At 47.4% G+C, this 21,731-nt stretch overlaps 3 protein-coding genes across 9 annotated transcripts; all 3 read left to right on the forward strand.

Moving 5' to 3' along the window:
• The first annotated feature begins 33 nt into the window (after positions 1-33).
• Positions 34-8,019, forward strand: zw10 (zw10 kinetochore protein). 4 transcript variants are annotated; one of them, XM_061299914.1, is made up of 16 exons: positions 34-257; positions 1,961-2,095; positions 2,162-2,263; positions 2,581-2,658; positions 2,776-2,935; positions 3,124-3,264; positions 4,498-4,716; positions 4,825-4,961; positions 5,031-5,216; positions 5,372-5,592; positions 5,698-5,769; positions 6,078-6,247; positions 6,625-6,755; positions 6,838-6,969; positions 7,106-7,308; positions 7,418-8,019. In XM_061299914.1, the coding sequence occupies exons 1-16, from the start codon at positions 153-155 to the stop codon at positions 7,536-7,538; spliced, it is 2,313 nt and encodes a 770-aa protein (XP_061155898.1). In that variant the 5' UTR covers positions 34-152; the 3' UTR covers positions 7,539-8,019. The 4 variants fall into 4 exon arrangements, with proteins under 4 accessions (XP_061155898.1, XP_061155900.1, XP_061155899.1 ...); XM_061299916.1 differs by having other exon boundaries at positions 4,519-4,716; XM_061299915.1 differs by having other exon boundaries at positions 35-257; positions 5,034-5,216.
• Positions 8,020-8,170: 151 nt separating this feature from the next.
• Positions 8,171-16,652, forward strand: pom121 (POM121 transmembrane nucleoporin). Of its 4 annotated transcripts, XM_061299408.1 has the most exons (14): positions 8,171-8,556; positions 8,617-8,772; positions 8,953-9,159; positions 9,259-9,408; positions 9,652-9,732; positions 9,819-9,990; positions 10,266-10,354; positions 10,426-10,505; positions 10,576-10,697; positions 12,492-12,591; positions 13,269-13,538; positions 13,623-15,023; positions 15,199-15,303; positions 15,473-16,652. In XM_061299408.1, the coding sequence occupies exons 1-14, from the start codon at positions 8,240-8,242 to the stop codon at positions 15,571-15,573; spliced, it is 3,351 nt and encodes a 1,116-aa protein (XP_061155392.1). In that variant the 5' UTR covers positions 8,171-8,239; the 3' UTR covers positions 15,574-16,652. The 4 variants fall into 4 exon arrangements, with proteins under 4 accessions (XP_061155392.1, XP_061155389.1, XP_061155390.1 ...); XM_061299405.1 differs by having other exon boundaries at positions 8,171-8,772; XM_061299406.1 differs by having other exon boundaries at positions 8,171-8,772; positions 10,275-10,354.
• A 523-nt stretch (positions 16,653-17,175) lies between these two features.
• Positions 17,176-21,485, forward strand: tbl2 (transducin beta like 2). The gene is made up of 7 exons (XM_061299409.1): positions 17,176-17,359; positions 17,902-18,017; positions 18,125-18,309; positions 18,465-18,616; positions 18,691-18,817; positions 20,633-20,785; positions 20,944-21,485. The coding sequence occupies exons 1-7, from the start codon at positions 17,233-17,235 to the stop codon at positions 21,401-21,403; spliced, it is 1,320 nt and encodes a 439-aa protein (XP_061155393.1). The 5' UTR covers positions 17,176-17,232; the 3' UTR covers positions 21,404-21,485.
• The last annotated feature ends 246 nt before the right edge of the window (positions 21,486-21,731 follow it).

Raw genomic sequence — 21,731 nt, forward strand, 5'->3', positions numbered from 1 at the left:
AACGAAGAAGAAGGAAAGGGCGGGGCTTTTGCTATTGCCTCGCCGCGTGGCCAATCCAAACGCCTTGCGCGCGTTGAGCTGACCTGTCATGGGTTTGGTGACAGAAAAAACAAAATACGTAGAAAGATAACCACATAACCTTGCACTACAGAATGGCATCGTTTGTCGCCGAAGTCCTCGCCAGCTCTGGAAAACTAGAGAAAGAGGACCTGTCTGGTAAAATCAGCAAAATGTCGCGCAAGATAGAGGATACGAAGGTAAAGCGCCACGCTAGCCTCGCATTAGCTAACGTGATGCTAAGTTTCTGAAAGTTTTAACGTCGTCCTGTCTGGCTATAAATATTGTGACGTACCCATTTTATATGTAATTCTTTCCTGCATAACGATGAGATAATGTTATTTGCTTAGAAGAATTTGAAGTCTGTTTACTTTGTCCAATTTACATGGTGCCGTTACATGAAACTACTGTTTCTTCTTCAACGTTCGCATTATGAACATCATTAATTTCTACAATCATTGCTCCGATGAGGATAAACTCAGTGAAAAATGTCATACGTTACGTGTTGATAATGACTGGTGCAGATCGTGACATGGGAACTGCACACGCACACAAAGCTGTTTATCCAATTCAAATGTTTAGTTCACGCTTAAGTTTCCCATGTGAAGCTTTCTTAAACGTGACCTTAGATCAGGGGTGGGCAATTAATTTTTACAAAGGGCCACATGAAAAACCTGAGTTGTGTCAGAGGGCCACACCTACAATAACTTAAACCTGCTCAATTTTCTTCCATTGTAAAATGCACTAAATTATTTAATCTAAATAGCTGGTACTGGTAATTAGAAGAATACAATTATTATGTTTATATTTATATTAAGCTATGTGAAATTGCGGTGTATATGTCAAATAAAAAAACAATCATTAATCAGTACAATTTATTCTTAACTTCTTTAACTTCTCCTCAAATGACAAAGCCGCTGCATCTCTGGATGTGAAGTTTGATAAAAAAGTCCTTGTTGGGCTTTCAGGTTTGCTAGCAATGCATCAGCCTCTGATGCGCGCTGTTTATTAGACAAATATATTTTTTCTCATGCTTGGTCGTGTAGTGGCGACTGAAATTATATTCTTTAAACACAGCGACCTGTGTACCACAAATCAGGCACACGGCTTTACCTTTCATTTCTGTAAAGAAATACTAGCATGTCTTGTTGAAAACACGGCGCTCCTTGTCAACTTTTCTTTTTTGAGGGTCAGCACACATTTCTCGGGGAGCATTACTTCGCACTGTTCACCTTCACGCACAGCTCACATACACGTACGCTACACGGAAGTGCGACGCCTTTCAAAATAAAAGCAAAACAGTTGTATTGCACGCACGACACAGATTTTTTTTTTCTTAAATTAAGTTGTAATCAAATATAATTTACGATTGGCCTCCTGCGGGCCGGACAGGGACGCACAAAGGGATGTGGCCCGCGGGCCGTATTTTGCCCAGGTCTGCCTTAGATGATATATATATATATATATATATGGCCCGCCACATCATTTTATGTGGCCCGCGAAGACAAATTGTGCATCAAATTTGTGTGTCATTACTAGAATTGCAAATTGTCTTCACTTTTAATAATATCTTCTTTTTTTTTAAATATTTGACCAGTTTTTACTCGTCTGATTTGAAAACGAGTTATTTGTCAGTTTGTTTTGTAGCTTTTACTGTAAATAGTATGAGGTGCTCATTTATTTGCGTTGACAGTCATAATGGCCCTCCGAAAGAAGCTATGACTACAATTCAGCCCGCTAAAAAAATGAGTTTGACACCACTGCTTTAGATAGATTCAAACGGTACCAATATATTTGGACCCAGCGACACAACCGACATCACGATAAACAAGAGTAAGATGTCCCTAAAGGATTTTGGTGTCATTTTATCACATTGTTTTTCTTCCTCTTCGCCATTTTCCAGGTGGAAATATGTGGTATGTTAAACAGTCGATATAGTGACTTCCTGCCAAGTCTACATGCGTCTGAGGACCTAATGGTGCAGGTTGACGATGTCTCCAAAGAGATGGACACCCTCAAAAGATTTATTGAGACAGAGGTATGTATAAAACGGGGTTAAAGGAATGAAAAAAGACTGCAACATTGTCACTGTTGTTAAAAACAGGTTCAACAAAATCTCCATGCATCTGTGGCTGAGTATACCAAGTTGAAGCAGCAGCTGGAGAAGAACACAATCATCATCACCATGCTAGGACACCTGAAATACGTACGTAACAACATTTAGTAGAATATTCCTAAACATATGACTCCAACACAACGCATTCACCTTGAAAAATGCGCATCACGTAAAACACGTCGCTATTGTTGATTGCCTACGATGACTAAAGGCTAACACAACCGGGCCCCGACTCACTGTGATTGAGGCCATTCGTAGTCCCAAGGTGCAGCCGGTTTTCCACCCAGTTAGCTGGGAGAGGCGCCATCTCGAATGAGAACAAGCACGAGAGAAAACGGACCGGCCACTGGCCCACAATTGAGCACAACCCACTCGTTACTGTCTCTCGTAATGTCTCCGTCACTCAGTTTGACAACGCGATGGAGGAATTCAACAAAGGCCTTCAAAAGAAGCAGTATGTTGATGCTGCTCTCCAGCTGCAAAGGGTATGTAATACTGGCATTAAACTCAAGACACTTTTCACTCAATTAAGTGCATTTGCACAATGTAAGATTGCCTGCCAGATGAGAATCACCCGTCAACTCCATTCGCATTCCTCCCAGGCGAAGACGAGCGTGGAGTCTCTCAAAAGCTGGAAGGCGACAGAGCTCTCGCTGATTAGCGCGCTCAGCTCAGAGTTGACAGTGCAGAGGGAAAACCTGGTGTATCATCTCGGGGATGAATGGAAGCGCCTCGTCATCTGGAACTTGCCCCCCTTAAAGGGTGAGAAAGAAATGCAAATACATACGATGCGTCGTTATTTAGCGCACAACGACTCAACATTATTTATAGAGCACTTGAAACGAACGTTCCGACCATAACCACGGTTTCGTGAATCCCGAATGACGGCCAGGGGGCGGTGCTCGAAGCACTGAACGTCCGTAGGGATGAAATACGACTTGTACCAACAGACCCCGCAGGCGTGGACTTCTTCCCGAAGGTGGAGCTGTGCTTATGCCTTCCTTGCGAGGAGGACGAGCGACCGGAAGCGCCTGCTGTGCTGCAAGCGTTGGCCATCCAGGGAGACCTTCATCACAAGATCAAACTCTTCAGTAAGAGTCAACAACAACACATCCACTCGCCCTCTCTTTGACGTACTTTATACCTCAAAGGTCAACCACCAGTTTGCATCCCAAAGAAATTCCATTGAGCATGTTAGCATAGAAAGCTAACTTGGCACTCTGTATCTTGGTATTTGGCTTCTTCACTTCACTGGTTCTTTTATATCAAACAGATTTTTTTAGATGCATTACCTGACATGTTTTGGCGGTTTCTTCCGCCTTCATCAAAGTGTCACTGATGTGGTTGTGACGCGTCGATCAGCTGATGGATGAAGGCATGGCTCACCTGTCAGATTTGACAGGTGAGTAACACCCTCTGCTGTCCGTTCACCTCTCCAGAATGCTGTTCCAGGTTGTAGAGAGCATGTAGGCTCCCTCGTCCCTGTTGATGGTCCTCGGGCCCCGCTTGCGGATCTCAATGGCCTCCCTGATCCAACGCTGATGTTTGTTTTCTTCAGTGCGGATGACTCTGGCCTTTTCCCAGTCCATGATGTGGTTTTCTCTTGTCAAGTCAAGTTTATTTGTATAGCCCTAAATCACAAGCAGTCTCAAAGGGCTTCACATAGACAGAAATTGACAATTATTCTCAAAGCATCCCCTGATCTTAAGCTCCCAAAGCTCTTGTACAGTGGTCGGTAATGGCTGACTTGTAGTGTTCCTGTTCTGCTTGTAGTTTTATTGCTCTTGTTTGTCTTGTTGCTGTCTCCTTCTCACACTCCTTCTTGTGTTATGTTTTTCTTGTGATGAAGTTCCTCCCTGTCTCCCCGATGTAAGACTTATTGCATGATTTGCATGGAATCTCGTATAAAGAATTGCATTTATTTTACGGGTTGACCATGTCTTTTGGGTGGACCAGTAGTTGAAGGAGTGTTATATGTGGTTTGACAGGTGTGTTTATGTTGTATTTTTTCATGGCTCTTTTGATGCGTTCCGTAATTCCTAAATGAATTTGTTTGATATAAAAGAACCAGTGAAGTGAGTAAAAAGGAAAAACAAGATGAACTTAGCACAACTATTTGGCTTCTTGTCAAGCAAAACAAGTGGTCTCCAGTTAGAGACGTTGTCAGAAGCTAATACTAATCTGTGCATCCAACACGCTCACCTTAACACAAGCACTTTAACAACAGGCACAGCTGAAATAAAGTGCCCACAAAACAATGAAAGACAAGGACAAAGTGGACTGCTTGATTTGCCTGATCTCCAAGATGGGAGCCTGCGGCCCAGTGCTGCCGTTCTGTCTTCCAGGTCAGGTACTTTTGAAGAACATGTTGAAGCCGGCGGTGCTGCACCCGTCCCTGTCGGTGTTGGTGTCCGAGCAGCGGGGAAAAGGCATTGTCCTGACCTTCGAGCGACTGCAGGACTCTCACGAGGAGCGCAGCACTCCATCGCAGGTCTACTGCAAGTTGCTCCTGGTGCTCAGGACCCTTTACTCCAACCTACTCAGTAAGTCACGCTCAGGAAGAAGCGGCACGGCTTGCAGTCGAGCTCGACCAATCCAGATCCACTACTGAACGTGCCCTTTTGCTCAACCTCTTTTTTGTTTATCGCCAGACGTGACGATTGGTGATCAGAAGCTGTCGACTATCTTGGGGAAGCTGATTTGGGAGGAGCTTTCGCGCTGCATCATCCACGGATGCCTGCTCTACTCCATCCCTACGGACAGCAGCCAGCTGGAAAAATACAACATTGTACGCACACGACTGTCTTGGCGGAGCGAGCCGGCAACACGTTGCGAGACCCGACCATGTTTGTGACAGCAGGTTATCAAGGAGACGGAGGAGTTTGAGAAAGCTCTGAAGGAGATGGAGTTTCTGCGGGATGAGTCGACAGATCTGCTCAAATATGCCAGAGACGTCAACTGCCACTTTGCCAGCAAGAAATGCAAGGATGTCATGGTGGCAGCACGTCAACTCATGACGGCCAAAATGCACAACACCGTCAAGGTGGGAAATCTGGTGTCCTCGCACCGGGTTCCGCAAAGCCTAGCCTAGCTCTATTGAGGAACAATTGAGGTCGCCGTAGATAGACAAGACTTCCTTTGGAGCCAAAAGACGTATGTATGCTTGGATGCACAAACGTGTTTAATTTTTCCACAAAGATCACGGCAGAGTCCGAGCCACGTCTCGCTGAGCTGCCCGTTCCAGACTCGTTGCCGCAAGTGAAGAGGGAAGCCCCGAGCGAGGAGGGCGCCAGCACTCTGGAGAACACCGGTCGGCTGTCAGTGCGCCTGCCGCCATGTTGCATCAGCGAGTCGGTGCAGCAGCTGATGCTGCTGGCTGTTGACACGCTGGGCGAGGCTGTTGGAAGCTCCACGCAATGGTACCCCTCCTTCCCATGACAACATTCTCTTCTCTTGGAGCCGTTTCAATTCCAAATGTTTGCAATTCAGAAGGTACCAGTCTCCCTTATTTTGTTCCTCCACAGCGCATCCCAACTTTTCTTCACTGTCCGAAACATCTTCCAGCTCTTCCATGATGTTGTGCCCACATATCACAAGTTAGTTTGATTGCTCGCACCTCACATTTCGCCCTACCCAAAAGGAATCACCTTTAGGAGTTGTACAATTATGAAGATGATGATTTACATGCCAGAATACTGTATGATTAGAAGACTTCTATTGTGCAAGATAACGTTGGATTGTACGTATATATCTTGAGGATTTTTTTAAGTACAATTATCAGAAAATGTCCATTAATGGAATGTCATTTCAAGGGAAAATGACCATATCGGCATGTGAAATGATCCTGTATCGGGGTCCACGTTTTGGTCTCTATCGCACAACTCTGCTATTTTCTTTTTCCCAGGGAGAACCTTCTCAAGTTCCCTCACCTGGCCGCCATCCAGCACAACAACTGCATGTACCTGGCCCACCACCTCCTCACCCTGGGTCACCATTTTAGACCGCACTTGCCGCGGCCCCTCAGCCAGGGCGTAACCACCTTTGTCGACATGGTGCCAGCATTTAGGAAATTAGGTACCACTGTCTTGGCGTTTCAACCAGATGCCGAGCTCCACTTAAAAATGTATCTCACGTTGTTACCAGGGTGGATGTCGGAGGTAATTGATAGCTTGCGAGATTTTTTTTTTTTTTTTTCTTTGTCTTGCGACTAGAGTTCAATAGAAAAGTGATGGCCCTAAAACACTTCCCTGAGGTAGTCCACTCAAAAATTGTGGCAACCACTTCCCCTGATGTAACCGCTACTTGTCTTAGTGACCAGAGCAAGGAAAGTCTGTCTTTTGTAGTTCAGTAATCACAAAGCTCGAGCTCTAATGAGCTGCTTCTGTTCGTTTTAAAATCAAACGTGGCCTTTGCCCACCTGCGCTCTAATGGCCACTTTCCGTGTTCTCCAGGCGCTCAGTGCTTTCTTACGCAGCTGAACATCCAAAGGGCAGAACTGCTGGAGCGGCTCTCCACCGCTCGAAACTTCTGCAACCTGGATGACGCCGACAACTACGCGGCAGCCAGCAAGGCTGTGAGGCAGGTATGCCAACTTTTGCCGGCTTCCAGACTTTGTCAGACCTCTCGCCGGCGTGACCACACGCTGTCCACCCACTTGTTTGCAGGTGATCCATCAGCTAAAGCAGCTGGGGACGGTGTGGCAGGACGTCCTGCCGGTCGGCATCTACTGCAAAGCCATGGGTAACCTCCTCAACACCACCGTCGCGGAAATGATTGCCAAGATCATGATGCTGGAGGTCAGTTGTTGGTTCGGCCACTACTTGGACATCATGCTGTTGTAGGCATATTATTGCCAAAAAATGCACATTTGGACAGGCTGTAAACCATTTGAGAGCCGAGTGGAAGAATTGTGCAATTTTTCTCCGACTCTAGGATATCTCTTCAAAGGACGGTGAGCATTTGCACATCCTGTGCCAGATGGTCATCAAGGAGGGCCCGTTGGTCTTTGTACCACTGACTGACGAGCACAAGAACAAGAAATATCAGGAGGAGGTCCCCCTTTATGCGAAAAAGTGGAGCGCCTTCAAGGAGCTGGTCGTTGTACTGTGTGCCAACCTCCAGGAGCTTGTCGACAGGTAACGACTTGAGGAAGCTCAGCAAACCAGTCATAAAAGCGCAGCACACCTTGTGGAAAAATTGTCTGACTGTGGCTCACCGCAATCTGTGTGTGGTTCCTTTCCTCAGGTGGGCAGACGCTAAAGGCCCTTTGGCATTGGAGTTCACGGGCACGGAGGTGAGGAGTTTAATCCGAGCCTTGTTCCAGAACACAGAGAGAAGAGCCCTGGCCATGACCAAAATCAAATAAAGCTGTGGGGGAGGAAACCAGCACCAACGAGGCCCAAATACTTCTTTGGGAATTTCAATTTTGTTCCCCTTCTCTGTCTCATGTTTGCACACGAGGCAGCAACATTGTGCACCGAAGAAAGGCAATTTGTAAGGTGGAGGGCTAAACTGGGCCATACAAGAAAATAAATTGTGATGCACAATTTTACCGTATTTTATATTAATATGTAAAATGTTCCTTTTTTTCAGTAGAATTGCGGGCTGTACTGAACATAGCTCATCGTCTCAAGGTTCAACCCCCTTAATTTAATGTATAACTATTAGATTTACCTCAAACAGCATTCAGGTTTTAATCATTATGAAACTGTTGGTTTCAGGTTTGCTCATTCTATATTGAAGTAGTTTACATCATAAACTCTAATTTTCAGTGAAAGATCAGTACAGACCCCCCCCCCCCAAACAAAATGTTAAATAAAATGTTTGTCCACTTTTGTATAAATGAATCATTTGTGGGATTTTTTTCTTGTTTAACAAAAACGTTCAAAACTGTCTGATGTAAATATATCGCATTCATGGTACACACCCGCGCCTGAGGTTAGCGTTAGTGTAATACCACTGCTTCCTTTGAGTGGCGCTGCTGTACCAAACTTCAGTCATACTCCTGCTATCGAACGCAGAAGACGACGTAGTAGTGGAGAGCAGCATGATGGGTGCGCAGCCGCCATGTCACCCAGAGAGAGAAACGTAGTACTACTTTCTGGCTTAGGCATAGTCGGTCTTTCGCTTTATTTCTTCCCCTCTTGTCTATACATTGTTGCAACTCTTGTGGTTTGTGGCGGCGCGTTCGTCTTGCGTCGCGGAACGCCGCTTCCCGCCAGATTCGGCCTCAATCCTCGGACTGGATTTAGCGCTCCAGCCGGCTACCTGCGCCGCTTTTGGGACTGGTGGCTGAGCGACGTTTCGGTGGTGTCGCGGAGAACAACGCTCGACGTCTGCCGACGTGACCCACGCGGGTCGTCGCTGGGAGCTTTCAGACAAAGGCAGGCCGGCGCTGCGATCCATCGCGTGGGGCACATAGCTAGCAACGCGTGTCTTTTTAGCCCCGGGGACGTTCTCATGGGAAGCTACATTGGCAAACCAGAAAGTCCGACCGGCGACTTCGGGATGCCCAGAGTAGTCCGGGAGCAACTGCGGGAAATGTTGTCCAGACCTAACCATGCAGTCTGCACCCCGAACCGGAGGCTCTCTTTTACCAGGTACGTTTCAATTAACTGTTCGCCAGACACTCTTTAGGTACACCATGATCTCCCCTGCTCTCTGCATCTCGAACTGAATTCAAGATAAAATAAAAGATCAGAACGGTGTTAAAGTCAAGGCATTGGATCATATCGTGTCAACCAATTTGAAGGAAAGATTCCTGTCCTTAATTGTTTCAGGGAGACGTCGGGCACAGTGGGACACTTCACCATCACCCCCCAGCGGCACTACCCGCTTCAACAGCCAGGCGCCTCTCCGGTGGGGGTCCTGCCTCCCGTTAGGTGGGATGGCTTCAGGAAGAAGAGCATCCTCTCGCCTCGGAATTCACTAGCTGCTCATAGTCCGGTTACTGTCAAAATCGCTCGGCCCGACCACAGCGGCCCCAGGTTTGAGTCACTGTTACGGTGAATGCAGAGGGACAATGCCAAAAAATTAAGTTGTTCCTGATGACTGACTCTGGACATTTGTTCTCTTCCTGTCTTTAGTTTGGAGCACCCGAGCTGTGCGGCTGTGCCCAAGGCCCCCGAGGACCCCTGCTCCAGAGAGAGCGTGCTAAAGGTGTTAAAGGATAGCCGCAAGCGAGAGGTCGACGATGCAGATAGAAACTTCACTGCTGAGCAGAGAAGCAAGAGAAGGTAAACAAATCTCGACACCAAGGAGTTGCGCCACACTTGTCACTTAAAAAATAACAATAACATCATGAATTTCTCTGTCGACTCGACCTTAGTGTCAAAAACAAAAGAATTCTGAAGTCGTTCAACCCGTGCCTGCCAGTAGAAATAAAATGGCATTGAAACTTCATATCACGATTGTCTCGATCAAAATGATCATCACATATTAGGGGGGCTCACTGTACGTGCTCCAAATCTGCTCCCCAGGCGTAACGACAGCGGAGGGAGCGCCCACTCAGCTTTTGAGCCCCTCTTGCCCAACGGAGCACCACTGAAACTGGTCCCCAAGTGAGTAAAACGCCTGCCTTTGACTTTCTGTCTGTCGACCAGTTGTTCCACAGTACCTTTTTTCTTTTTTCTTTTCTTAAATTCAGACCAGGAAGCCTAAAACGAGGGATGATATCAGCAGCGGAAGAGTCCACCTTCAAGAGGTCCCGCACCTCATCCATCAGCTCTGCCAGTGGAGCGCACGCCCCTGGAGGCACACCGGGTTCCAATAGAAACCCCATCCAAAGCTCCTACAGCTCTTCAGTGGGCCTCGCGCAGGTAACTCGTTTGCTGCGTTGCGCTCGTGGCTGCGGCTATTGACTATTTTTAGAGTTTGAGATTTCAATCTGGGCTGAAGCCTTCCTTGTTCGCTGCTGCGTTATCTTAAAGCCAAAAAAACATTTCTTATTTTCACCGTCTGGATAATCTGTTTTGTTTGGAACCATGATTTCCTCGCCTCTGTCAAGCACTCTGGAAGTTTGCCTTTCACGTTGGCCTTAAAGTGCCCGAAAAGCACTTGAAGTGCTGACTGTACGCTTGCATGCATTTGAAAGTTCAAGAAGCTATCTGCGCAGAGCTCGCCCATGTCCAGCCCTGGTTCGTCTCGTTCGCAGACACCAGACAGAACCGCCAAGAGGCCGAGGTGCGTTTGCGCGCGTCCACATGCGATTGAACATGAGTGACACTTTGCAAATGGCCCCTTTCTTTTCCCAGAGAGGATGACGGCCTTTCTCCCGGCCCGGCGTCCTCCCCGCCATCAGAAAGGGCCGCGTCGGACAAAGTGCTCGATGCGCGTAAGTCTTTCAAGTGGCTTTGTTCCGTGGGTTATGCCTGTTGTGTGGTCATGGTTTTATTGACTTGTAGCCAAACAGAGTCCAGTGCCCAAGGTCCAAGTCACGAGCTCAATAAACTTCGCCAGCAGTGGTGGAAAGCGAAAGCGTCGGATCCAGCTCGTGTCCAGTAAGCGGGATGACCATATTTCACTCGTAAGGAAATGACTTCTCACGCTTCATGGAAGGTTTTAGGATATGGAAAGAAGTTTTACCGTGCCTGTGGGTGTATAAATCCTGTCTGGTTTTTTTTTGTCATTTTTAAGTCATCTCTCTATCGATTGATGTACCGTATTTTCCGCCCTATTAGGCGCACCGGGGTATAAGGCGCACCTTCAATGAACGGCCCATTTTAAAACTTTGTCCATATATAAGGCGCACCGGCCTATAAGGCCCATAAAATAGAAGCTTTCTGCAACAAACTGAGGTTGACTAGGGTTGCGGTATGCACCCACTAGCCAATAACCAACAAGCCCTCTGTAAACAATTGCGTTTCTAAAACGATCTCCTATAAAATGATTGGAACTGACTAAAGTTCAATCTAACGCATTGGTACTACTTACCTATGTTTCCCTTCCATATCGATCCGTAGATTTACTCGAAACATGAACAGAGCAGCCTATTTTGACATGAAATAGCCTCGCGCGTATAGCAGCTATCGTTATAGCATTAGCCATCCGCAAAAACCCATGACCCTCAGCTCGCAATCTCCCATGAGCCTCAGCAAAGTGTAAACAATCGCGTCTCTCAAACGAGCTCCTATAAAATGATCAGAACTGACTAAAGTTCGATCTAACGCATTGGTACTACTTACCTATGTTTCCCTTCCATATCGATCCGTAGATTTACTCGAAACATGAACAGAGCAGCCTATTTTTAAATGAAATAGCCTCGCGCGTATAGCAGCTATCGTTATAGCATTAGCCATCCGCAAAAACCCATGGCCCTCAGCTCGCAATCTCCCATGAGCCTCAGCAAAGTGTAAACAATCGCGTCTCTCAAACGAGCTCCTATAAAATGATCAGAACTGACTAAAGTTCGATATAACGCATTGGTACTACTTACCTATGTTTCCCTTCCATATCGATCCGTAGATTTACTCGAAACATGAACAGAGCAGCCTATTTTGACATGAAATAGCCTCGCGCGTATAGCAGCTATCGTTATAGCATTAGCCATCCGCAAAAATCCATGACCCTCAGCTCGCAATCTCCCATGAGCCTCAGCAAAGTGTAAACAATCGCGTCTCTCAAACGAGCTCCTATAAAATGATCAGGACTGACTAAAGTTTGATCTAACGCATTGGTACTACTTACCTATGTTTCCCTTCCATATCGATCCGTAGATTTACTCGAAACTTTAACAGAGCAGCCTATTTTGACATGAAATAGCCTCGCGCGTATAGCAGCTATCGTTATAGCATTAGCCATCCGCAAAAACCCATGACCCTCAGCTCGCAATCTCCCATGAGCCTCAGCAAAGTGTAAACAATCGCGTCTCTCAAACGAGCTCCTATAAAATGATCAGAACTGACTAAAGTTCGATCTAACGCATTGGTACTACTTACCTATGTTTCCCTTCCATATCGATCCGTAGATTTACTTGAAACATTAACGGAGCAGCCTATTTTGAAATGAAATAGCCTCGCGGGTACAACAGCTATTCGGTGACGCCCCCTGACTACAGTTACCGTAATGCTGGGAAGCGATGCGACCTTGCAATTTACTAGTCGTACTAAAACGTACTAAAACATTTTGGCAGAGCACTGTGTACAACCAGTATGGATCAACAAATTCATCACTTGATCCATATATAAGGCGCACCGGACTATAAGGCGCACTGTTGACTTTTGATAAAAATTTAGGTGTTTAGGTGCGCCTAATAGGGCGGAAAATACGGTATGTATTTATTACCTTCCTTCCCCACGTAACTCTGCTTACTGATCTGAAGCCCCCACCACCTGAGCTGGGCTACACCATCACTGTGAAGGATCTGGATGAAGAGAAGGCAGCAGCCATGAGCAAGATCCAGAAAATTCTGGAGCCACCCGGTGAGCTGATGACAAGGACCTCAAATTCAACTACCGTTTTTTTTCTATGTATAATGCGCAAAATGTAACTAATTTATTGTCCTAAAATCTAGGGTGCGGTGCGCATTATACATAGTAACTAAAAAAAAAAAAAAAATTTTTTTTTTTTTTTTTTTTTTTTAAATCCGGATATGATACGGAGGCCGCCATTACAGATGCGCTTTCTTCTCTGCTGTTCACTTCAAACACGCTCCATACGAACACAATGCTCTCGTATCAGGCGCTTGCTCGATCACCTGCTCGTTTGCTGTCACAATGTACCCTACACAAATCCGAAACATTTCTTCGCTATCGAGTTTGCTAGCGCATGCGCAGTGATACTGACCGGCAGAATAACATCCGGTTGTTCCCAAAGATGATCTTTTTTCTGAAATAATTTTACGTTTACGGACTTAAGTAGGAGTCAAAATTTGGGTGCGTATTATACATGGGTACAGGCTTTTTTCCAGCATCAACATGCCATTTTTAGGGTGCGTATTATACATGGGTGCGCATTATACATGAAAAAAAACGGTGCCTGAAACTGGTTTTGCCCAAGACACCAATTCTAGTTTAACATCAAGACAGCAAAAAAAAAAAAGAAAAGAAAATGGGACTTTAGCCACATTAAGCCTGAGCTTGTTGTTGTCTCTGTGCAGTTGCTGAACCACAAAAGTCCTCCAGCCCTTCATTGACCTCCATCGCACCTGCCTCGTTGACCACCTCAGCCCCAATGAGCGCCAGCGTCATCTCCGGCACACTCACCCTGAGCAGCCTGCTGGCTGCCCCTCTGCCCAAAGCCTGCAGCACTGCTCCCTCGGTCATCGCTCCGGATCCTGAGCCATCCCCTGCGCTTTCGAACCCACTCCTAGAGGCTCTGAAAATGAAGAGTCCTACGAGCTGTGCATCAACTGCCGGCGCCACCACAGGTAGGACCGCCCAGTGTAGGAGACTAATCGCCTTTAACAAGGTCAAAGGCTAATCACCACAACGTGTCTGTTTGCTGTCCGCAGTTTCAACATTGACGTCCCCGGTACCGCCGGGCGTCTCAAGCCTGAAGGTACAGCCCGTAGCTGACGCTCTGAAGCCGTGGCCCGTCTCCCAGTCTCATCCTGCTCATAGCAGCGTGGACCAGACCTCTGCCTTCACTCAAGTCCCAGGCCAGGTTTCCAAGGCCACCAGCGGCGCTCCCTCATTACCTCCCGCTGGCCCATTAACATCGTCGAGCCAGCTCGGCGGTGTTCCCGCTGCGTGCTCCGCTCCTAAGCCCCCCATGGTCACGACCCCCATGCTCAGTCACTCCAACCCTTTGCCGGCCTCAGGTTTCAAACCCATCTTTGCCATCGCCACCTCCGCCCCGTTAATTGTAACAAGCCTAGAGAGCAAACCTACGCTCCAAAACTTCAACCCTAGTTTTGGAAGTAGCTCCGCCAGAGCAAGCTTTGCCACCGCCGCCACATCCACAACAGTCTCAGGTACGGCAGGAGCCACCATTGCTCCACCGTCATGCGCAACCTCCGCCACAACGTCTGGGGCGGTTTCTTTAACTTGTTCATTATTTGGATCCTCAACAAGTAGCACCGTTGCTTCTTCGCTCTTCCCTGAAGTGGCCTCCACCGCAGCCGCCACCTCAGGCTCCACCAGCAGCGCTCCACCAGCAGCCCAGCCGTCCACAAAATCCATCTTCGGAACCTGGTCGGCACCACCCTCAATGACCGCGAGTGCCACCTCAGCGCCAGCTTCTACGCCGGGATTTCAGTTTGGAGCCGGAGCCTCCACAACTCCTGTGGCTGCCATTCCCGCCCCCACCTCCACGAGCGCCTTCACATTTGGAGCTGCACAGCCAACATCTCAAGTCGCCGGCCAGAAGGTGTTTGCCTTTGGTCAGGCCACAGTCAGTCAAAACACAAGCACGGCTTCGTTCGGAGGTTTGGCGATGGCCACCGCTGCCCCTGCATCTGCGGCCAACGGCGGTGCCGCTGGCCCCACGACCCAGCCCACGTTCACCTTTGGAAAGACGTCCTTTCAAGCCTCGGGGCCCCAGTCGAGCTTCGGCTCCACGCTCGTTGCACCTAAGCCGTTAACCTTTGGCGGCGGGCCAGCTGCACCCGCTTCCAACGCAATGCCTTTCAACTTTGGGGCACCTGCCACCTCTGCCGCGGTACCGTCAGCTTTTGTCACGCCAAGCAAACCAGCGTTTGGAGGTGCCTCAACCGCCTTCGCTTTCGGCCAGGCCGCTCAGACTCCCAGCGCGTCATCCTTCACGTTTGGTGGCGGCGGTCCACAGCAGACACCCTCGAGCCCTGCTCCACCACCAGCATCCGGCGGGTTTAACTTTGGTGCCACCATTTCGCAACCGCAGTTCGGGACACCTGTCGCCAATAAGATGGGAGGCTTCAATTTCGGGGCTGCCGGTGAGTTATTCGTGTCAAAGCTGCGCTTTTGGTCAATTTTATTTGAGTTGTGAAGTGATACGAGAGCCGCGGTGGCAGACGCGGTCGGTCATTATTTTCAACAGGACAACTTGAATACCTGACATCAAATCCAAATCGTTCTTCATTCCAACTGTTTTATGACTCTCCACCACAGGCACATGCACTCCCAATTTCCGTCAGAGCCCCGCCACAGCCACTGGTCCAATTCCTTTTGGAAATGCCAGCGCGCCGGTCCAGGCTTTCAATGCTGCTCCTTTTGGTACGTCATGAATGTCATCGGCCTGTCATCCAAAGCTCATGGTGAACGTTTTGAATGTCTGGGCTCCTCAAGCCAAGTCCGCACGTCAAGAGCCGCCTTTCTTATTATGCTCATTTGGAATTGGTTCAAGGAAATTTCTCTGAGTCTCGTGCCGCCTTTTCCCAATCAGGTTCCCAAGCAACTCCTTCCTTCTCCATCGGGGCGGGCTCAAAGCCGAGCGGTGTGCGGCAAAGACTGCAAGCACGGAGGCAGCACAACAGGAAGAAATGATCTCGTGCCAGTTGAGGAGCTTTTATGAGGATTCAGGTCATCGCTGCGTTGGCTTTCCCAATCTCTCCAAACAAGAGCGCCACCGACACCCTCGGCTCCCCTCATTGGGAGAGGATGCAGAAAGCCGCCCGGAGTCCAGACAACTGACTCCTTGTACTCTAAAGACACAATGGGCATGTGCTTGAGGAAAAGTGCTTTCAAATCATATCCTTTGTTGTTTTGGACACGGTCTTAAGGAGAATGCAGATGTTTATTTTTCTATGCAGTCATTTGTATTTTGGCCGATCTTATCCTCGCACGGTTCGGACAGATGATGGCGAAGACAGACGCGAACGCAGGAGGATACGCAGCGATGCGGCTTTCTTTTTTTAAATTTATTTTTCTGCAGCCTGCGCTCTTATGCGGCCATGTCTGCACATAAAGGACAATTGAGAAGATGGTCTTACTGCTTTGCCATAGTGCTTCTTACCTGCAAACATTCCTGAAAAAACAATTCTCCGAGGGGGTGCATTCCTTTTTATTAAAGACACTGAACAGCCCAATAAATAACTTACAAGCAAGCAGCCAGTGGGCCATATCGACTGCTAGAGATTTTAGTTGCTTCATTTTGAGTGAAATCCTCAGAGGACTTCATTAAAAAGACTCCAAACAAACCAATATGCAGATTGTGACCAAAAGCTCATTTTGTATTGATTTTAAACCTCTCTATTCAATGCCAAGCACTCAATAGTAGGGGTGTAACGATTCATCGATACACATCGATTAATCGATAAAATGCTCTACGATTTGTTGGCATCAATGCTAAACAAAAACATCGATCTATATCGCCCGTTTTTGACCTCGGACATTAGACGCGACTTTATTTTGAAATCCAGTTCATTGTTGCTTGCTTCCTCTTTCCGGGAGCAGTGTTGTGTTGTGAACAGAGCAGGCACGTGAAAGGGGAGCCGACAACTACGCGGCTCCTGGGGTGGTCCTATGGCTAGTGTCCAAGAAGACGAGGAAATTCGCTCGCCTTTGGGCTTCAAGTCATTCGTTTGGAAGCATTTTGTAATTTCCTAAATAAAAAGTTTGCAGTACCTTGTTGATTTTGCGTATGAATTGTTATAAATCAGGATATTGTTCTATATCGATCATAGTGCACTATATCGTGATGTATCGTTAATGAATCACAGCAGGCTTTAAGATATTGGCAAATATCGTATCGTGTTTCTTTGTATCGATATCGTATCGTGACAAAACCCGCGATTTACACCCCTACAATAGTAATCATCTGTTTATGTGCATTTACTTTGCATCTACTACTATTTTAAGCATTACTCTGAATCATTAGCTTATAGGATGGCACTATCTGTGTATATCTGGCCTCTCTCTTCTGCCTGGTGGCTCCATCCTCAGTATCCTTCTCCCTATGTTCCCTCCTCTGCAGATGTCCAAGCTATCTCAGTATTGCCTCTCTGACTTTGTCTCCATAGCGGAAGCGCACCACCAGAGCTGTCTCTCTATGTTCAGCTGGGATGACTGCAATGCAGTTCGACACCAAACCTACAATTGGCGACAACGCGCCTTTGGCGTTCAGCAACTGCCTAAGAAAACATCAGGAATAAGAAAAGTCCCGTCATTCTTAGCGGCGTGAGTCAAATTACGTGGCAGAGAGAGATGGAGTTGCTCGGCTTGGTCGTCTTGTCTTTGTTACTGGGCGCTCTGGTGAGCCTGGTCGCTTTTACCGTGGGGAAGCGGAAAGAAGAACTACAAGAAGAAGCTGTGCAGACGAGCAGTCGTGCCGGTAGGAGTTGACAGGAGCGTTGATGTTAACGTGGTGATTGCACTTTGATAGTTCAGAGTGTTTCGTGCTCTTATTCACGCTGCTGTTGCTGCCGCACATGCTCACGCGCGTCATTACGGAGTTGCTTGCTGAAACTGGAGACGACGATGACTCAACTCTGACCTGTTAGCCATGTAATTCTTTGCATTGGAAACCAACTGTGGAGCTGAAATAATCTGTTCCGCACTACGTACCGTTTCCGAAGTACGGATACAAATGATGTTCTTTCTCTCTGGCCCATATTATTTGTTGTTGAATTGAATGACAAGTAGCACCTTTCCAACGGCACCTGTTGAGCCTTGAATCGTACGGGTTAAGAAATCTATTATTTAACCCGTTATTTTTGGAGTGTCCATTCCCAATTGCACACTATTTTACTGCAGTGCATAAAAAAAGGCTCAGGACGGATGGTAGCGGAGTGATTTCAACACGGTGGAAACAGACTTCCACAGAAGGTTGTCATAAATTTCAAGTCAAAACCGCTGCGCTTTCTATGCTTCCAGCTGAAGGCGTCACGGCAAAGGAACCGGCGGCAAAGAAACTCAAGCAGCAGCGCAGCCGCAAAGACAAATTGTCACAACATAACTTCAGCCATCCCCTGTTGGCCTCTACGCTGAAAGTAAATGCGAAAGTTGTCAACCCCTCCATACGCGTGTCAATAGCGTCGCAAAGGAGCGCAGATGACCCGCCAATAAAACGTCAAGGAGGTTTTGCTGTCTTCCTCAGGGCCACATCGGGAATGTGACCTGCCTGGATTTCAGCAGCAACGGCAAATACTTGGCGTCGTGCGCCGACGACCGCACCGTGCGAATATGGAGCACCAAAGACTTTCAGGAGCGAGAGCACAAATGTCTGAGGGCCAACGTGGAGCTGGACCACGCCATGCTGGTCCGCTTCAGCCCAGACTCCAGGTTGGTTGCGTGGCATGTTGGGCACCTGGCCACCGCCCTTCTTGCCATCAAAGCCGCATTTTTGGGGAGCCCTTGTGGCCGTCAAAGCAGCCTCTTTGCGAGACTCGCTGCTCACCTCCTCTTCCTTGGCCGTGTGTCGCCCCTTCCACCCGCAGGGCCTTCATTGCCTGGCTGGCTAACAGTGACACAATGTGCGTCTTCAAAATGAGCAAAAAGGCAGACGGGACCACAAGCTTCAAGGTGAGCCCCGACGACTTCCCGGCCAAACACAAGGGCAGCATCCTCAACATGGCCATCGCGGAGACCGGTACGTAGGCCCAAAATGTATGTTAAAAAAGAAAGACCATCATACCCTAGCTGTCAATCACCCGTTCCCCGCAGGCAAGTTCATCATGATTGCCACGGCCGACACCACCATCTACATTTGGGACCTGAAAGGTGAAATACTGGCCTCTATCAACACCAACCAGATGAGCAACTCTTACGCCACCATCTCCCCGTGCAGCAGGTCAGTCTTCGCATCCGGCACCGCGCAAGTGAGCGAAAGGGTGAGCGTCAGGGCTGTGGACTCGGTCGAATTTTTGCACAGAGTCCGAGTCCGGCCTCTTGACCATGAGTCCGAGTCCGGCTGTCCGTTTTTTCTGTTAATTCATGTGACTGCTTAGTCTTTATTCAAGGCTAATTTAGATCAAAATCTAAATAATTACAACAGTTTTGTGATGGCTTTGTCTTTATTAAACATATAAACGAATACAATAAACAGATACTTTCAAGTTTTAATCATTAATTACACCATTATAGCTCAGACATTTATCTAAACACAAATAATTAGTGACGACCCCTTATTTGGAGAGCAAAAAACCCATGTCGTACGGCGTCAGCACTATGTTGTTTTCAATAAAAACATGAAGAACTCACGTTTGCGTCAGTCAATTTAAATTTTTAATAAAAGATTATTCTCATTTGATGTCTTTAAATTCATCCGCGTTCTGCCATTGAAGCGGGGTGCATTCAAAGACCAGTCGTACAGACGGAACACTCATTCACTTCACCAAAACGCAACAATAGAATTACGTGAGCTCTTTGCATAAACCTCGATGCAAAGAAACTCCTCTTTTTGGGTACAGGCTACAAGGAGTATATATTACAAAGGAGACTTTATACTTAATTGTGATCATCATTCATCCATCCATCCATTTTATTTTATTACTCAGGTATTTTCAAAGCAAATTAATATTGTTGCATTTATTAATTTGCTTTAACATGACAGCGCAATATAATTAAAAGCTGACACGATAGCAATGTCAAACGTGTTCATTTAAGAAAAAGCCACACACGTTTTGTGATCAAATCTTTCATAACGAGAATGATTTAAGTGAATTGATTTTACAATTTTTATCCCCCCTCCCCGCCATCTGTCACTTTGCTTGGGACAAAAGGAGCCTTCAGAACGGAAATCTCTTCTCAATTATTCATTCAAATCAATTCACTCAAATCATTCTCGTTATGAAAGATTTGATCACAAAACGTTTCCGTCTGTACGACTGGTCTTTGAATGCACCCCGCTTCAATGGCAGAACGCGGATGAATTTAAAGACATCAAATGAGAATAATCCTTTATAAGAATTAAAATTGACTGACGCAAACGTGAGTTCTTCATGTTTTTATTGAAAACAACATAGTGCTGACGCCGTACGACGCCGTACGACATCGGTTTTTCACTATAATTCGGTATAATTCGAGGTGGTCCACCCTCACCCAAAGTTAAGGTTTCATGGGAATATTATTGTCATAATTGTCTGGACCAAATATGATAATTGTTTAATGGTAGTTATTGATAGATCTTGAAGATGTCAAGTTATAGGTGCATAAGACTATGTTGTTCATGCATATAGCACGTTCATTGTAAGAGGGGAAGAGATGTTGTGTATTTTGGGCTAACTCAAATTCCGTAGTAGAAAAACCCCGGAAGTGGGATGGGCATTCTGTGTACGCCCTGTGAACGCACTGTGAGTAAGGAATAAAGCAGTTATCATTCACGTCGTTGTCCGACCTATTCTTGCTATCTAAGAACCTGGAAAATAGTAAGGATGTAACATATATCACGTGTCATTACGGCGAGTTTGGTGGAGTTTTTACTGCTTCTTCCAACTCCTACCGCGCTGACTGTAACCTGACACTCTCTGGCTGCGTCTTGCCTCTTTTTTTTATTGTGGGACTCGGTGGACTCGGTCAAAATCAGCACCGAGCCCGGCAAAAACGACAGAGTCCCCGAGTCCGAACAGAGTCCACAGCCCTGGTGAGCGTGATGTTTTTCTCTCAGGTTTGTGGCGTCCTGCGGATTCACCCCTGACGTCAAGGTGTGGGAGGTGTGCTTTGCAAAGACGGGCGAGTTTAAGGGGGTGACGCGAGCCTTTGAGCTCAAAGGCCACTGTGCGGGAGTCCACGCGTTTGCCTTCTCCAATGACTCTCGCAGGTACAACTTTGTTTCTTTATTGCCTTTGCGCACCGCTGTCGTCCAGTATGGCAACCCGACATACTCTTGGGTTTCAATTAGCTTGTTCTGAAACCGGCGCCGATTGCGGGCCTCAGCAGAATCAAACGCTGAGTTAGGATTCTCCCGTGCGCTTTCAGAATGGTGACTGTGTCCAAAGACGGGACATGGAAGTTGTGGAACACGGATGTGGAGTACAAGAAGCAGCAAGACCCATACCTGCTCAGAAGCGTTGCCTGTGCCTCGTCCCCTGGCAGCCTCGCGGCACTGTCGCCCGACGGCCGGGTGGTGGCCATCAGCCACAGCAGCGACGTGGCCCTGTACGACGCCTCCAGCGGCCAACTGGAGGAGCAGCTGCTCGACGTGCACAGCCTAGAGATCACGGACCTCCGCTTCGATGTCACTGGCCGCTTTTTGGCGTGCAGCGGGGACAAGGCCATCCGAGTGTTCTACAACACTCCTGGGTACCGAGCGGCCATCGCCGACATGCGGGAAATGCTGAGGACGGCGCAAAATGAAGCCACAAAGCAGAGGCTAAAGCAGCAGATCAGCGACGCGCAGAGCGCCCTTGACGCCGCCCTGGCCGCTCCTGTCCAATGAACACGCCTGAACTGAGTGTGATTGACTTTTCGTGGAGTTTTAATTTTAAAATAAAAAAGGAATCTTTTTCAGTCAAGATAAATGCTTGGTTTCCGTTTGTACTTTCTCTTACCCTCTAAAAATGAAAAATAAAACCCATTTTGAAATGGGAGGGGGGGCACTTATTCTAATGGGTTGACTTGATCTAACAGATAGGGGTGTAAATCGCGGGTTTTGTCACGATACGATATATCGATACAAAGAACCGCGATACGATATTTGCCGATATCTTAAAGCCTGCTGTGGTTCATTCACGATACATCACGATATAGTGCTCTACGATCAATAT

Source organism: Syngnathus typhle, linkage group LG15 (assembly GCF_033458585.1).
Source record: "Syngnathus typhle isolate RoL2023-S1 ecotype Sweden linkage group LG15, RoL_Styp_1.0, whole genome shotgun sequence".
Classification (NCBI taxonomy): domain Eukaryota; kingdom Metazoa; phylum Chordata; class Actinopteri; order Syngnathiformes; family Syngnathidae; genus Syngnathus; species Syngnathus typhle.

Bases quoted from the DNA above. Each gene is read 5' to 3' on its own strand.
- zw10 (XM_061299914.1), top strand. From the start codon at position 153: ATGGCATCGTTTGTCGCCGAAGTCCTCGCCAGCTCTGGAAAACTAGAG. The intron at 5,217-5,371 runs GTGGGAAATCTG...TTTTCCACAAAG, and splicing joins AAATGCACAACACCGTCAAG to ATCACGGCAGAGTCCGAGCC. The intron at 6,756-6,837 runs GTATGCCAACTT...ACTTGTTTGCAG, and splicing joins CCAGCAAGGCTGTGAGGCAG to GTGATCCATCAGCTAAAGCA.
- tbl2 (XM_061299409.1), top strand. From the start codon at position 17,233: ATGGAGTTGCTCGGCTTGGTCGTCTTGTCTTTGTTACTGGGCGCTCTG. The intron at 18,018-18,124 runs GTAAATGCGAAA...TGTCTTCCTCAG, and splicing joins TGTTGGCCTCTACGCTGAAA to GGCCACATCGGGAATGTGAC. The intron at 18,818-20,632 runs GTCAGTCTTCGC...TTTTTCTCTCAG, and splicing joins ACCATCTCCCCGTGCAGCAG to GTTTGTGGCGTCCTGCGGAT.
- pom121 (XM_061299405.1), top strand. From the start codon at position 8,240: ATGTCACCCAGAGAGAGAAACGTAGTACTACTTTCTGGCTTAGGCATA. The intron at 9,733-9,818 runs GTGAGTAAAACG...TCTTAAATTCAG, and splicing joins CCACTGAAACTGGTCCCCAA to ACCAGGAAGCCTAAAACGAG. The intron at 12,592-13,268 runs GTGAGCTGATGA...GTCTCTGTGCAG, and splicing joins GAAAATTCTGGAGCCACCCG to TTGCTGAACCACAAAAGTCC.